This window comes from Pocillopora damicornis, chromosome 13, assembly GCF_964200805.1.
Source record: "Pocillopora damicornis chromosome 13, jaPocDami1.2, whole genome shotgun sequence".
Lineage (NCBI taxonomy): Eukaryota > Metazoa > Cnidaria > Anthozoa > Scleractinia > Pocilloporidae > Pocillopora > Pocillopora damicornis.
Window position 1 is genome coordinate 12,204,836 of NC_142682.1, and position 14,323 is coordinate 12,219,158.

Sequence of the window (14,323 nt, forward strand, 5' to 3'; positions counted from 1 at the left end):
AAACAACTTACTTGTGTTTGTTTATTTCGTTGCAGAAGAATCAAATAATTAACGCGTACACGACAATTTTAAATTAAGTACGCGTTGGCGTAAAGCTCACTAATGATGACTCTATCAAGAGTCCTAAACACGAGTTGCGTACAATCGTGGTATTACATAATGTTTTAAAGTTGAACTTAGACACGTGCGGGTAGAAACTGTTGAATGATTGATTTCGGTGTAAATGTTGTTAAAGGATTCCGAAAGGATAGTACAAACCCCAATTTCCCAACCTGAATTTTTCTGAAGACGCCTCATTTATACTTGGCCGCAAATCCTATACAAAATTACAGAAGAACACCTACTTGCAAAAGGAATTAAGGTCAGGTGTGGAAGACCTCCGAAATATTCTTTGTAAACTGAATCTTTTGAAATTACCCCAACGTTATTACCTTAAACTAGCTGTAAATCGATAGTGATCCCATTATCTTTATAACAACCTAACTACCTGACAATTTTGATTATCCTCGATACATACGTTGGTCAAAGTAAATTTAAATGCGCGAGTAAAATGTTGTCATTCGTGACCGTACGGGACTCTGAGGTCCCACTTGTCTGCCCTTCAGCAGCTAAGACAATCCCCCTTTACAAAGTACCCTCCACGAGCCACCTTATTCCACATCAATAATGAGAAAAATAACAAAAAAGAGACTGGGTAACCTGTTTCGCGGTCACTGTAGGTGGATAAAAGTGAAATAGCGGGAGGGCGACGCTTCCACCGACATCCCGCGATTTTCCGCCTGACGGCACAGTCCGCGTTGCGTATGTCTCCCCTGATTAAGAACTAGGGGGCTGGAAGTGGAGGTACTCCGAAAGGCGATTCAGGTGTCCGCTGGTCTCGATTTAGAACGTGGTTAACCCTGATTACCTCCAACAGTCAGCCAGTACAAACGAACTCAAAGATTGATTTTGTAACCCGGTCTTCCCGATGAAGAACGGGGCAGCCGTTCAATAAACCCTTCTCGAAAATGGCGTTCAGCCGAAATTGAATCTTAAATGTATCATAATGGTGAATATTCCCCACAGCTCCAAAGTGTAATGTCCAAACCTCGCACTAACACTACCCATATCTTCATAGAAATGAGGATCTGAAATATTTTATACTTGCATACGCTTGTATATGACCCTGGGTGAGGCATGAACTCCGAGCCAATCAAAATGTCCTTCATTCTCTTAAAATTAACAATATTTCGCCAGCTGAAATAACAGCTGGATGAGACTTCAGAAGCAAAATGACCAAATAAAAGGTGGTCATGTAGCTGAAGGTAAGTATATTTGTATACGTTTGTATGTATTTGATGATTTTCATTTTCTGCGGACATTTTCAAGAAGGGTCCATTTCAATAGTAACTGTCGTTAAAAATCTTTTACTTAAGGATGGGTTGTCCCGGGTACCTAAACTGACATAAATGAGGCTTAAGTGGCACAACTAATAATTTATCGATACGTCCTGGTGGTTAAAACCCCAAAAACAATATCTAACCTGGGAACATTTACCAGTTAACTGCTAAATTCGCTCTTCCAGACATTACTAACGAAAAATAAATGTTCCTGTAATATTTTTTCCAAAAATGGTACTAATTCCCCATGGATACGACGGTATTTTGCGTATATCTTACTTAAATGTGTTAAACATTATGCTACCTAATTAATTATTTGCACTACCTATTACTTCAATAGCGCCCCTAATGATTTAATCGTAAACAGGCAAGTTTTACTAACTTATACCGCGCTCACACACGGGCAGAGTGAACCACGTTGTCATCAGTCCACCTCGGTTAAGTGACCAATATAATTGGTGTTATTACTCAATCCGCCTTAACTTTTCACCGACAAGGTGAAATCATCCATGCGGAAAAACCGTTCTAGTTTCTATTAAACAGTCTGGAAAGTGCTTTAATCGTCTTCATTGTCAATTGAGTGCGTTGGTTTCCCAGTCGGTGTATCGTACTCTACTGTGAATTTAGCCATTTCGTTGCTGCACTCACTAAGGGGAATCACAAACGTCGATATATCATCGTACGAGGCTAACTCGCCATTGGTTCTTCTCCAACCTTTTTCATTCAGAGTGCCTCGCGCATCCCCAACAAGGGCCTGGGCTGCCATGACGTACCTGGAGAAAAAAAGTGGACGTCAAAGAAAGAATGGCCTCCATTTGACGATAGCAAATTACCGCATTTTTGTCCGTGGGTTTCATTTCCGAGACGCAAGTCGTTTTCCGAAAGCAGGGCCATTATCGGCTAATCATCAGAATAAAAGAAACTTGGAACAAATCTGCGCTATCGACACAAGGCACAATTCTTAACTCTTAATTCTTAAGAGTGACAAGCATCCAATTTCTCCTTATAATATCCCCCTCCCCCCCTCCCCGAAACACACATTAAAGTCACGAGATTAAAGGAAATGATCAACAACTGAAGAAGCTCTTGATTGTTAAACAAATTCTCCTTGTCAGCACCTTAGGAATAGTATAGAGAACAGTGTGCAGAATATGCATATTAATGTCAAGGTGCAAAGGTCGACAAAATTTACTATCTTGAAATGGAAGAAAGCGCTGCTTAGCTATGTTAAAGTATTGATGCATACTTTACCTTCTTTTGTCGTCTTTTGGAATTTTGGAAAACGTATCCATTACCATTGCCGCAGCCTGAAAAAAAGTAAAGTGTTATAAGAGGTTTTGGGCTTCATGCCGAATACGTGATGAAAAGTTCCCCCACAAGTTTGCGGGTGGTTTGAAATGAATGGGTACTGTTGTGAGGTGACGGGGGGAATGGTTTAAGTTTGATAGTGGTGATGAACAGAGCGGAAAGTGGAGGGTGAATATACATTGAGCCATTTGGGTTGAAGTGGAATTAAAAGCAAGGGGGTTGCGTGCAAGGAGTGAACTATAGGGAGAAGCCAAAAGGGGTAGTGAGCCATTAGGTGGGATATGAAATGAGAAGTAGGGTAGAGAGTGCACTCGAGACTGGGGTGAGAAGTAAAGAGGAAGGAAATAGAGGGTGCACGGGATGGAGAGTGTGGAGGAACTTAAAGTGAGGAATAACCTTGGAAAGAAATGGGGAAGCTTAAAGTGAAGTGTGGACTAGCGTGGGAAATAAAATGGGGGAGGAGTTAGTAGTGAGGTCAAGAATTGAGTGGAGACTGTGCAGCGTCGAAGAGGAGGTAAATGATGGAATGTACCAGTGGACTACAGAGAAGTAAAAGTGATATGAATATAGATCGATATGAGAGGGTTCGGTAGAATAAATAAACAGAATAAATATACACAGTAATTTCGACAGAGAGCTTTTTGCACATAACTGATGGATAAGAGGAACAAAAATGACAGGCTTAATGACCCGCTTTTGAAAGCACAATCATTTGAATTTGCGCAACAAGTCAACTTTTTCTTTAATAAAAAAAATAAAGTACGAGTTTCATTACCTTTTCACTGGATAATCTCTCCCAGAGTCCGTCGGAAGCCATTATCACAACATCATCCTCTGTGAGCTTACAGCTAGACAAGTCAAACTTCCGAACCTGTGAGGAGTACGAAAACAGACACATGTAGCGGTAAAGGGGTTTTCCTTTCCACGATTAAGCCAGAATGCGGCATAAATGAGATTTCTCGATGACCGTCGAGTTTATCAAATACCGCCATCTCCTTATCTAACAACAACACATCCAAGCAATAGAGGGTTCGCTAGTAATTTCGATCCTTCACACCAAAATGTCTAACCATAGTGCTTATCTTCGATCACGCCTCCCGAGCCCCAACCCTTTTGGCCAGATTTTTTGATTTTGACAGCCAGTTATGATATTTCCGCTTACATCTTCGCTGACCAAAAGGATTGCGGTACAGGAACGAATTAGAGTTTATTTTGCAAACTTCGTTTCATAACACTGTTACAATAATAACTCTCATGTCTGTTACTACAGCTCCTATTTGATGACTCCAGTATCAGTTAAGGTATATCAGTAGCCGCAAAACGCTTACCTCTGGTTGTGGAGTGAGAAAAGGTTTAATAGGAAGGCTACAGAAAGCCACTCTCAAATCATGATCTCCAAACCCACGAGTTGTTCCTATGGTGTCCAAAAGGCGGGCCTGGTAAACAAACAAATCATACTGCTTCTTAACAATACGACTAGTAAATTGGTGGGTTCTTCCATTACTTGCAAGCAGGCCCTGATCAGTAGTACTTCAGCACGAGCGTTTCCTCGTTCGCGCAAAAATAAGAGGCCTTGAGCAACGCGAGCTTGAGGGGTCAGCATGAGATCTAGCTCGGTAAACCTCTCCCCAGATCGCCAGATCGTCTCTTTCCGCGGGCAGAGAAACACGCGTCCTGCAGCACTAAAAACGAGGGCCTGCACACAGGCTAGTTCTTCCACCATGAAGAACCTGATCCGTTAAAACGCTGTTCCTTTGAACTACACATGAAAATTAATTTGGAGAATCACTTGTTACATATCGTGCGTGGCAGGCTCTGAAGTAAGAACAGAGCGCAATTATTAAAGGTAATCGAAGTAGAATAGTTTCAAGCCTTGCTCGTGATTCAAGAACGTGCGTTTTTTGTTTTTGTTTTTTTTTTTGCACGCGCGTCCTTTGAAACTCGCGCACACTTTTCTCAAGCGCTTCCTGCTTAGACACATCTCAAGAGAGGTAGTTCCTTCGCTTGTGCATGATTAGAAACCGTTCAAGGCTAAAAAGGTCTTACCACCACTTAGAGTGCATTTTGCCGCAAGCAAAAGTAGGATGAAAGCATTACGGTGTTGTGATGAGCACATGCGCATATGGGCCGTTTCAATCAAAGGACGGAATACAATATTAGCAAGATGACCTCCAATTGACCTCCTTCTAATTGTATAAACAAAGTTTCACTTTTTTGACGTGACGATCGTATGACATACAGTACGTTCTGATTGAATAGAAACAGAAACGAAAATACAAAATAAATAGAATGGGTCTTGACAATACCTTCTTTCCTTCACCATTAATCATTGGAAATTTTCTTGTGTCCTCCTCGGTCACCGTCTTAAGAGCCCTGTTGAAATGCAGAGGTGTCAGAGTATCAGAGTCACAACTTGTAAGAGGTTATTAAGTCTCTCTAACTACTTCCTGGTCAGATTCTTAGTGAACTACCGATAACGTTCTGTAAGGCCGGGTTGTTCAAAGCTGGGTTAAGATAACCCAGGGATAGTGTAAAATTTAGAAACCTATATTAAAACTCAACCCCGGGTTAGCGCTAATCGAACAACTGAGTCCTGAGTCCTAAGAATTAAAATCCTGCCACCGAGTTCTTCCTTCGGTGCCCCATTAGGGAATTGAACACAGGCGGCCATCAGGGGTCAACCCTAGTTATGTGGGGCACACCAACGGAACCAACTCCTAATCTGTTCATCTTCTAACAAGCGTAATATATTCCAAGTTCTTCATTTGCAATCCGTCTAATTATCCGCCAACCTTTCCAGTTCTCATTCCTCATTGTCTTATTCACCCCCCATCTCCCCCCGTTAGCCCTGGCCTGGCCCCCCACAGCCCCCCACACCTCCCCCCCTTCCCCCACGCACAGTAAACAATTATTTAAGAACTTTTCAATGACCCAAACAAAACATGGGGGTACAGCCTCTAGAAAATATGACAGATCTGTGGAAGCAAACAGTCAACTGCAGTGGAGACAATGGATGAAGAAGGTGAATGGCAAAGATTTGTTATAGGGCAGCGCTTTTTTTGCACACTGACTGTAACCTCCAGATGATATACTGTGTGATTTGGCAGCAACACAAAATTTGCAGAAGCACAAAAATGAAAAAAAAAAAAAAAAAAAAGAAGAAGAAGAAGAAGAAAAACAAACCATCCTGTCATATGTCGATCCCTATAAAGCAACTTCTGACCAATATGTTTTTTCCTGGCCCTCTGCTGAAATTCAAGCCGGCCAAAGTCACTTCCTAAAAGCTGGGGTTTCTGATAAGCCTATCAGAGAACAAAAGCATTCATAAGCAAAATCACGCTGAAATGTTTCATGAATGTTACTAATTTGTTAGGTAACAAACAAGTGTAATATATTTTTTGGTTCACTAATTTTTCACAACTTACAAGTAACTGAAGTCTTTGTCTCTCTGTCTCAGGTGTGAAGTCATATGAAAGAGGAATAACTTTGCCCTTGTGGACTAGGATTGCTCTGATGAAATCATTAAAACAGAAACAAAACAAACAAAATAAAATTAAAATATATTGACCCTTTCACCCCTGAGAGTGACTAGCATATAATTTCTCCTGACAATATCACTCCTGAATTAACCATTAAGGTCAGGAGAATAAATAAAATGATCACCAACTGAATAAGCTCTTGATTATGAAACAAATTCTCCTTGTCAGGACCTTACAAAATGTGTAGATAACAGTATCGAGAATATGCATACTGATGTTAGGGTGTAAAGGGTTAAAGCAAATACACCAAAGTAGTAAGAGCCCTTTTTTCCTTTTTTTTCATGGCCTCATTTACACATTGAAGGGGGTTGGGAGGGTTCAGGAAAGTTACACAAACCTTAACAACAGCAAGTAATACTTTTCTGTTTTTGATTTGCCAATGTGTCCTTACCTCTGCTGTGATCGCAAGAACCAATTATAGAGCACAGAGTAACAGAAGGTTTTTTTTGCATTGTTAAAAAAGAAGTATCCATCAGGTGCATGTGCTAAGCATCACTTTACAAAATCAAAATGGCATCCTCTCACTTAGCTACACATCCATGCAACCAAACCTCTGCTTCTTTAAAATTTGGGTAATCCATTTGGTTACTCTGCACACATCAAAATTTGGACTACTTTGTATGCAATTTTAGATTTCAAATATTTGAATGGCTAGGTGTCTAAAGTATTGTATGGCAAGGGAGATTCTGTGTGAATGAAATACCCATGGCATGAAATTTTTAAGAGGAAGAAAATTTATTTGGTATTATGTGAAAATAGCCTTTAATGCCCTTAACCTGTTCCAGGTGTTCAGTTGGCCCTTTGACTCCCATGAGTGACCAAGACAGAATTTCTCCTTACTATATCTATACAATATCTGTTGACAAGTGATGAGAATTAAGAAAAATATCAATTATGGGATAACTAATTGATCTAATACTAAATTCTCCAAACTAACATTATGAGAATCATTTGGCAGACAGTAAGGAGAATTACGAATGAGATCTCAGGAGTAAAGGGTTAGTAAAATGAAGCACAATAGTAAACAGCACTAAAGTAGCAAAGGAGCAAAAAAACAAGGGAAGTTTGCTTTGGATTCTTTTACCTGATCCAACCCAAACCTCTTTTGCTTTTTCACTCCTCTGCTCCTATCACCCTGTTTGCAATTTTGCTCCATTATAATAATTGAAGCCTGGAATAGGCTCACATGTCCTGATCTCTGCTGTAAGTGGTTATAACATGAGTACACGCCAGTCAAAGACAGTGACCTTAACAAATTTGTTCAAACCATGAATATCTACCCTTGGCCTAAGATTAAAGAGACTACCTGCAGTCCCCTGCATTAGCGACATATAACTTCTCTCCAAGAAACAGGGCAACAATTGATGCGCAGCCTCCATCAATCCTGTAGGTGACTTTCTCTCTTCGAATTTGTTCATCCTGTTAAAATTCATTAATTCATAATAATAAATTCTAAGTGTTTATCTTTATTGAGGAATGGATTATGGGTGAGCAAAAACCTGCAGGAGGGTTATTTATATTTCTAGTACCCCCTGCCCTTGATTTTTACCATAACAGTGGTGCCACTTTAATGCTTGTCTCCACAAACCCAGTAACTGAGACAGACCAGTAACACCCAGGTTTGTTGTTGATCTTCAAAGCAAAGGATTGACTCTTCCCAGGTTAAAAAACTTTTCTCCTAATCACATGATGGCTCCATGTTGGGTTTAGATGAAAAGAAACAGCAGGTGCAATAGAAGCAAGCTGCAAATGGTGTTTCACACTCAGTTTGCCCCTTAAAAATTCATTTGAGCTCACCATTTCTTTTAGTCCTACTGCATAAGAGAACTTGTTCACAGGATATGTAAATGTCACCAGATGCCTCTAAACTCACCATTTCAAAGAAGGCCTCTTCTAAGACTCCAATCACAAGACTATCAATTGTCACTGAAGAGATAACAGCTTCAGATAATTCCTCTGCTGCAGCAAGTTTTTCATCATTTTCATAAGCCAACAATTCCTTTACTCCATGCAACTTCTCCATTATATGGACATGAAGGTTATTGACAGCCATCAGAGCTGCTCCACATCCAGCATGGCCGTCAAATACACCAAAATATGCGTAAGGGATCTTGGTCTGAAAATTGAAAACATTATCATTTCTGGTACCTATTAAACAACTTTTATCCACTTAACAAAATCAAAATGCATAAGTTAAATTTCAAGCTATCAGTTCCAACCAGATGTCAAGTTACATGCATTTACATGTACTAATGGGATTTTTTAAAGACACCATTGAATTAAAAACTCATTCTTGGAATGATATAGTTTAATGAATATAACTGGAAATGATGAAATTTAAGGTTGGACCATACAGACATGCATACCTGTGTAACATGGGTTGGACTTCCATCACCATCTGATTCCTGGGTCAACTTGCTGACATTTAAGCAGAACATTCCAGCCACCGATTGATCTTCATTTTTATGTGGCGTTTTACCAGCATTTATTGCCCTAAAGAATATTTTTATGTATTTATTCATTAAAATCAACTTGTTAATGTGGCTTGATATGAAAATTTGATAACATTTATGAGAAAAATCCCCTCACTCCCATGATCTCATTACAGATATAGTAGGACAAAAATAATTATTGGTCATACATGGAAGTGAAAAATATTTTGCAATTCATAATTTTTTTATCTTTGTGAAATTTTTTCAAAGAATTAATTACACCGAAAACTATGCAAACCACATAAATGAATGAAGGGAATAAGTTTCTAAAGAAACTGTAGTACTGCATCTGTGGGAAAGTATAATAGCAAAATCGTCTTTTGCTCAGACAAAGGGCTGACACTCAAAACATCAACTTTAAAACTCTGTTATGCAAACCACGGTCCTATTTACAATTGTAATTTTTTTTTCAGACAGGTATAATTATGTTTGTCTCTGTATCTTCACTTTTAATCCCTATTTGGTTTTGATGCATAACAGACAGCATTCTTAAAGGATGAAGAGGCAAGCAGCACCTTCCAGAAATGGCATTCAAGTCCACAACAGAATCAACAGCTAACACTGACTGCAGAATTGAGCAGACAAATTGCTTAATTATTATTTCATTATCTCAAACACAAGAGGTTTTTGAACATCGTGTAGTTATTATCTAAAACTTTAAACTCATTGTATATTTATTATCTTTAACTCTAAATTTTTAGCTAATAAATTTAAACAACAAGCTATTCTGTGTCATAATTTCATTTTCAAGTCAACAGGAAGTATATATACATATGCTGACGCACCAAAATTTAAAAATCCTCGCTCCAGCACCACAAATAACGAAAAAAAAGGTGTCCCATTGAGATCACTGAATTGCTTTATCAGGGCAAATATCGCCATTATACCCTTAAATCCAAAAACAGATTAGAAAAATAAAGAAAGTAACTATCTGGAATAAAATCGATACCAAGCTACCTTCAAATCATGGCGATAAGACACAGTCCTGTTAAAGGAGGTTTGCTGAGGTGCGAAATATTAAGAATTGAGTCGAACAGGGCACTAAAACAAGTCTTACTCATTCATAATTAACCTCGCACCGCTTGTGGACATAAGAAACTAAGATCGACTCGCGACAGAATCCAGTCAAAACTCAATGAGTAAAGGTTAATTTTTATTGATATAAATCGAGGGTTTTTACTTCCAACGCAAGAGGAAAAGAAAGGAGAAAAAAGAAGCTCCCTACGAGGTTATAGTGAGAGCAGGAAGTTAATGGATATGGAGCCTTCGCTAAGTATAGAAGGAATACAATATTAAGTAAACTAGGTAACTAACAACGGATACGGCCGTTGAATTACGATTAGATCACTTACTCGGCATATCCTGCATTCAAGGGAAGTTCCCTGTGTGGCATAAGAATCGCTCTTGAATCATGATCGGATGCCGCTTGTTCAGATTCTTCGTTCAGTTGGAGAAATTCAGGCCTTCGATACTTGTACTTTTCTTCCAACATATCATCATATACACGAAAGCCTAAGCGCCTGTCCGAGTTCACGTTGGTAAAGTAGGCAAGCGCACTGGCCGGGTTAATGTTTAGCATTCGTTTGATGCCATGTAAGCTCATAGTTGGATCCTTAACTGGACATTTAGGGCTCTTCTTCAGGAAAGAAAATAAAAGATGGATTTGCCGAAGGAGCTTATTTGGCGGAAAAACCGCTGGTCAGAAAAAGCGGAACCGCGCCGTTCCATTGGTACAGGGCAAGCCGATGCAGGTCGATCACGAAACGCTTTATCATTCGTTAGAATAAACTGAGCCCTAAAACTTATTCAGCGGTCAAACGTTGAGCATCCGCAAATAGATCATTATAAGCCAGCTGCGCGCAAATTTCCTGCGCAAAATTTTCAAATAAAATCTATGTAAAAAACCGGCGTCACTCACGCAAAATCCGCTATTGTGCTCGTAAAAATCCTAGAGAGTTGCTCACTTGAATGCTAAAAGTTGCTAACAGATTGAAAAATTCAAAAAAGTTGCTACCTGAATTTAAAAAGTTGCTCCTAAGTTTCTTGGTGTTTTTACTGACATAAACGTTAATTAAAAGCCATATTTTTTGTTCTTACCTTTTAAGAGTTGAACGCAACTAAAGGCGGCTTCTAACCAATTACTCCCGTTCATGGAAGGAAATTAACAAAGACAGCCATTTTTGCGCATCACTTTAGCCGACTATCCGTTCTAATATTAGATAATAGGCCTGGGAAACATTCAAGAAATTTACATAAATCGAAATTTTGTTATGAAATCGTTGACTTTATCGTGCTTGATCCATGATGTGCTCTAAACCTACATTTTGCTCAAAAATTCCTCAGATAGGTAAAAATAGCTCGATGTTGCTAGAAATGCAAAAAGTTGCTCAAAAGATGCCGAGCACAATCGGGAAAGGTTAAGACTGGAATGACGCAGGACACTTTTAAGGGGACAACGATATTTGGGGAGGTGGTGAACTAGGGTTGTGGGGAGAATTCCCGTTGAAAACTGGAGTAATGAAAAGTATTTTGAGGGGGATTGACAATGGTTGGAAGAATCCTGCGGAGGACTTAATTATGACGAAGAATTCTGAAGAGAACTGAGAATTATAGGGACGTTGTTACCATGGTTGGCGTATCATTGCCCAAATCCTCAGTAAAAAGGATCCTTACATGCAAACCTTTTCCTTTCGATGCCTACCTCACCTGGCCAACTTCACTAGGACAACAGTTTGACTATGATCATTACAAATGACTGTGAACAGACTGTGGATCATGTGCGATAAGAGAGGTATGGAGATGAAAATAAAGAAATCATGATCGCATTGGTGGAAAGCCTTGCCGAAGTGTCTCTATTGACAGCATTCTGGAAACAAAGGTTGGAGTTTAACTACACGAACTGATGCCGGAGAGTGAAATTTTCGTCCACAACCACGAGGGACTTGTCTGTAATTGTGAAACTCGTTTAGAAACACCGCTCGTGCTTTCATATTTTGCAGTGATAACCTAAACAAAATTTCTATACAGGGTATTCAAATCAAAGGGTAAGTGTAAAGGATACAGTATTACTGACCAAAAGCTGTAGGACCGAATTTGTAGTGTTCTGAGACCTAGATTCTCCCGCGAATCGATCAATAGCGCGCAAAATACCTTGTATGATTCTCTTGCATTGAATTCGATCATGTCTATTCGTCTTTAAATAGATTGTGACTACTTGCTTTTATTTTATCCCACTCATGTGTCTATTGGCGTTTATTTTCCGGGTATCATAATTTCAAGATCAAAGCTCCACGTCGAACACCGCTTGTTATTCAAAGTGAAGACGATGACCCGCATGCACTGGCTTGTCTTCTTCCACGAGAAATGGAACGCATTCCAGAGGCTCTATAAGAAGTCCAGATTTTGAGCAAATCGCAGAGAAAGACATACACTTTAGAAGATGTCAAAGGGCAGCAGATCGGCAGGGTTCAGTACTTCCTAAACATTCAGCTGCATGGTTTGCTCCGATGTGGCAAAATAACTAGGAATTGAAGGGTAAGTTACTGTTTTCTTGCTTTACTGTTACTTTTTTGTAAAGGCTTGATGGACTGAAATTGATACATGTCTATTTAAAAATCGGAGAGAAGCAAGATATTGTCTTTCCTCGACCTATACTGGGGAGAAATGAAATTGTCCCGATTCCGCGACCTCATACCTCTCTCTCGTTCCACCTTATTTAATTGGGTTTCATGTAACCCAAAATAGGGAAATCAACGGAGAACCGACAGTAACATCGAGGCCGAGTTCTACCCAGAAGTTCTCCAGATACAAACAGGCTGGCGGAGGAGCTTTTATTCCTGCGACGGTCTTAGTGGAAGGACCACAGCGTTATAAAGAATTTGTGCTGGAAAGAATCCGCTGTACTCTTCCAGAATGCGAGAATGTCGAGGACATACATGTTGAATGTTTGAAATAAACGAATATTTTTAATGGTATCTTACGTCCAGTCCTTATTAGCGAATTTTGTTTCGGCGTACTACCGCATTACAACATAGCCGCCACAAAAAAAAAAACAGCTTCTTCTTGTTTCCAGCACCTCTCGACCAAATTTGCTTTGTTGTGATTTTGATCTCACCCAACCGCAAAGCTCGAAACCGACATCCAGAAATGGTTATGGCCCGAACTGTGGATGACTGTGACTTTTCACGGGTTTATTACGTACCAAAAATAACGCCGGACCAGCTCCCAGTTGACTTGTTAGCTCAGTTAGTAAAGCAGTGTACCGGTATTGCAGAGTTCATGTGTTCAAATCCGAAAATCAAATCCGAAGATCGCTTTCATATTCATATAATCTTTATGAGCAGCACCACTGTCGAAACCATATTTATAAACTTAATCTTGACCATTTTCATCAAAAGCAAAGAATGTGCACCTCAAAGAGAACAGTAGAAACAAATGATCTGCAAAGGGAAATATGTGTAGACTGTAATTTAAATTTTTGTGTTACTCAATGTTTGTATATGTAAATCTTAAAGAAAAGTTTGGGTTTTACTTTTGAACTGACCGAAGTGGAAAAAACCGCAACTTCTGAGAACTACATTTCTAATAGATTTCCGGATACAACTCTACTTTGTTAGTAGATGTCCAGAAATAAGAGTCCAGAGAAATGCCTCAAAGAAACTTAGCGGGTCTTATTCGAAATAAAGGGGGTATGTTTCTAAAGAAACTGTGGTACTGCGTCGGCGGGAGAGTATAACAGATAATTTAGTTAACACTAAATTACCGAATTCGAAATAACCTAAGGAGCGGTATGCTAAGCCTATTTTCTTTGGAGAAACAATGCATGTCTTAAGGAAGATAACAGTAAATCGTTAACACAATGTCCATGCACAAATAGTCTTGGCCAAATATTACAGCAACATATAACTGGAACAATTTTAAACACGTAACAAGAAACAATTTGTCAAGTTCAAGTGATAAAAAGCCGTCTTCATGATGTTACTCTATGAGTTTATTCAAGGCATTATCAGGTTTTCCTTCGGCACCAAGACCAACAGATAATCCTGTACCAATATTATTGTTTGAATTCATGTGGGAGGTTGGGAAAAAACAATCTATCAACCTTGATACCTGGTAAGGCAAATAAAGACTCGCTTGAGCAGCGATATAGACAGTTATTTTGAATTATATTCAAGGATAAATTCTATGAGAAGTCGATAAATTATCTCCATGTTATGCTGAATTTTACTCAGTTTATCCTTGAGTCGTTTTCCTTATGATCCGTTTGTTTTTATCGAGTCACAAGCAGGCCATGCTCTGGTGACGTACGTCAGCTAGAGAGATATAGTTGATGATAACTTTGTCATAATAATCATCAATAGATATCAGACAATAATCTACAAATGCCTAAGGCTGGGATTTTATCAAATCAGGAACCCTCCGAGTTTTTACTCTTCTTCAAAACGGCCGCGCTTTAAATCGAATTTGAAAGGGCTGAGTGGTTTTTTTATACGTCACTTACACTTACAGCTGTCGCGATGCGTACTCTCGGTAGTCGGCTACCTAAGATAAATATCAACTAACCTTACAGTTCACGTGTAACTTTAGTTGGTTTCTTTTCAGAAAA

The 14,323-nt window shown here is 39.3% G+C and overlaps 1 protein-coding gene across 1 annotated transcript; it reads right to left on the minus strand.

Moving 5' to 3' along the window:
- Nucleotides 1-3: 3 nt before the first annotated feature.
- Nucleotides 4-10,462, minus strand: LOC113665755 (protein phosphatase 1J). The gene is made up of 11 exons (XM_027181477.2): nt 10,071-10,462; nt 8,593-8,719; nt 8,100-8,342; nt 7,533-7,645; nt 6,113-6,197; nt 5,871-5,989; nt 4,994-5,060; nt 4,016-4,123; nt 3,463-3,558; nt 2,631-2,686; nt 4-2,152 (listed from the first exon to the last, which is right to left on the minus strand). Exons 1-11 carry the CDS (start codon nt 10,319-10,321, stop codon nt 1,936-1,938), a joined length of 1,482 nt encoding a protein of 493 aa, XP_027037278.2. The 5' UTR covers nt 10,322-10,462; the 3' UTR covers nt 4-1,935.
- Nucleotides 10,463-14,323: the final 3,861 nt, after the last annotated feature.

What these genes read in the sequence shown, in the direction of transcription:
- LOC113665755 (XM_027181477.2), bottom strand. Translation starts at nt 10,321, where the DNA reads ATGAGCTTACATGGCATCAAACGAATGCTAAACATTAACCCGGCCAGT. An exon ending in AAGAGGCCTTCTTTGAAATG is followed by an intron (nt 7,646 to 8,099) that starts GTGAGTTTAGAG and finishes GAATTTTAACAG; the next exon opens with GATGAACAAATTCGAAGAGA. An exon ending in AGAGATTATCCAGTGAAAAG is followed by an intron (nt 2,687 to 3,462) that starts GTAATGAAACTC and finishes ACTTTTTTTCAG; the next exon opens with GCTGCGGCAATGGTAATGGA.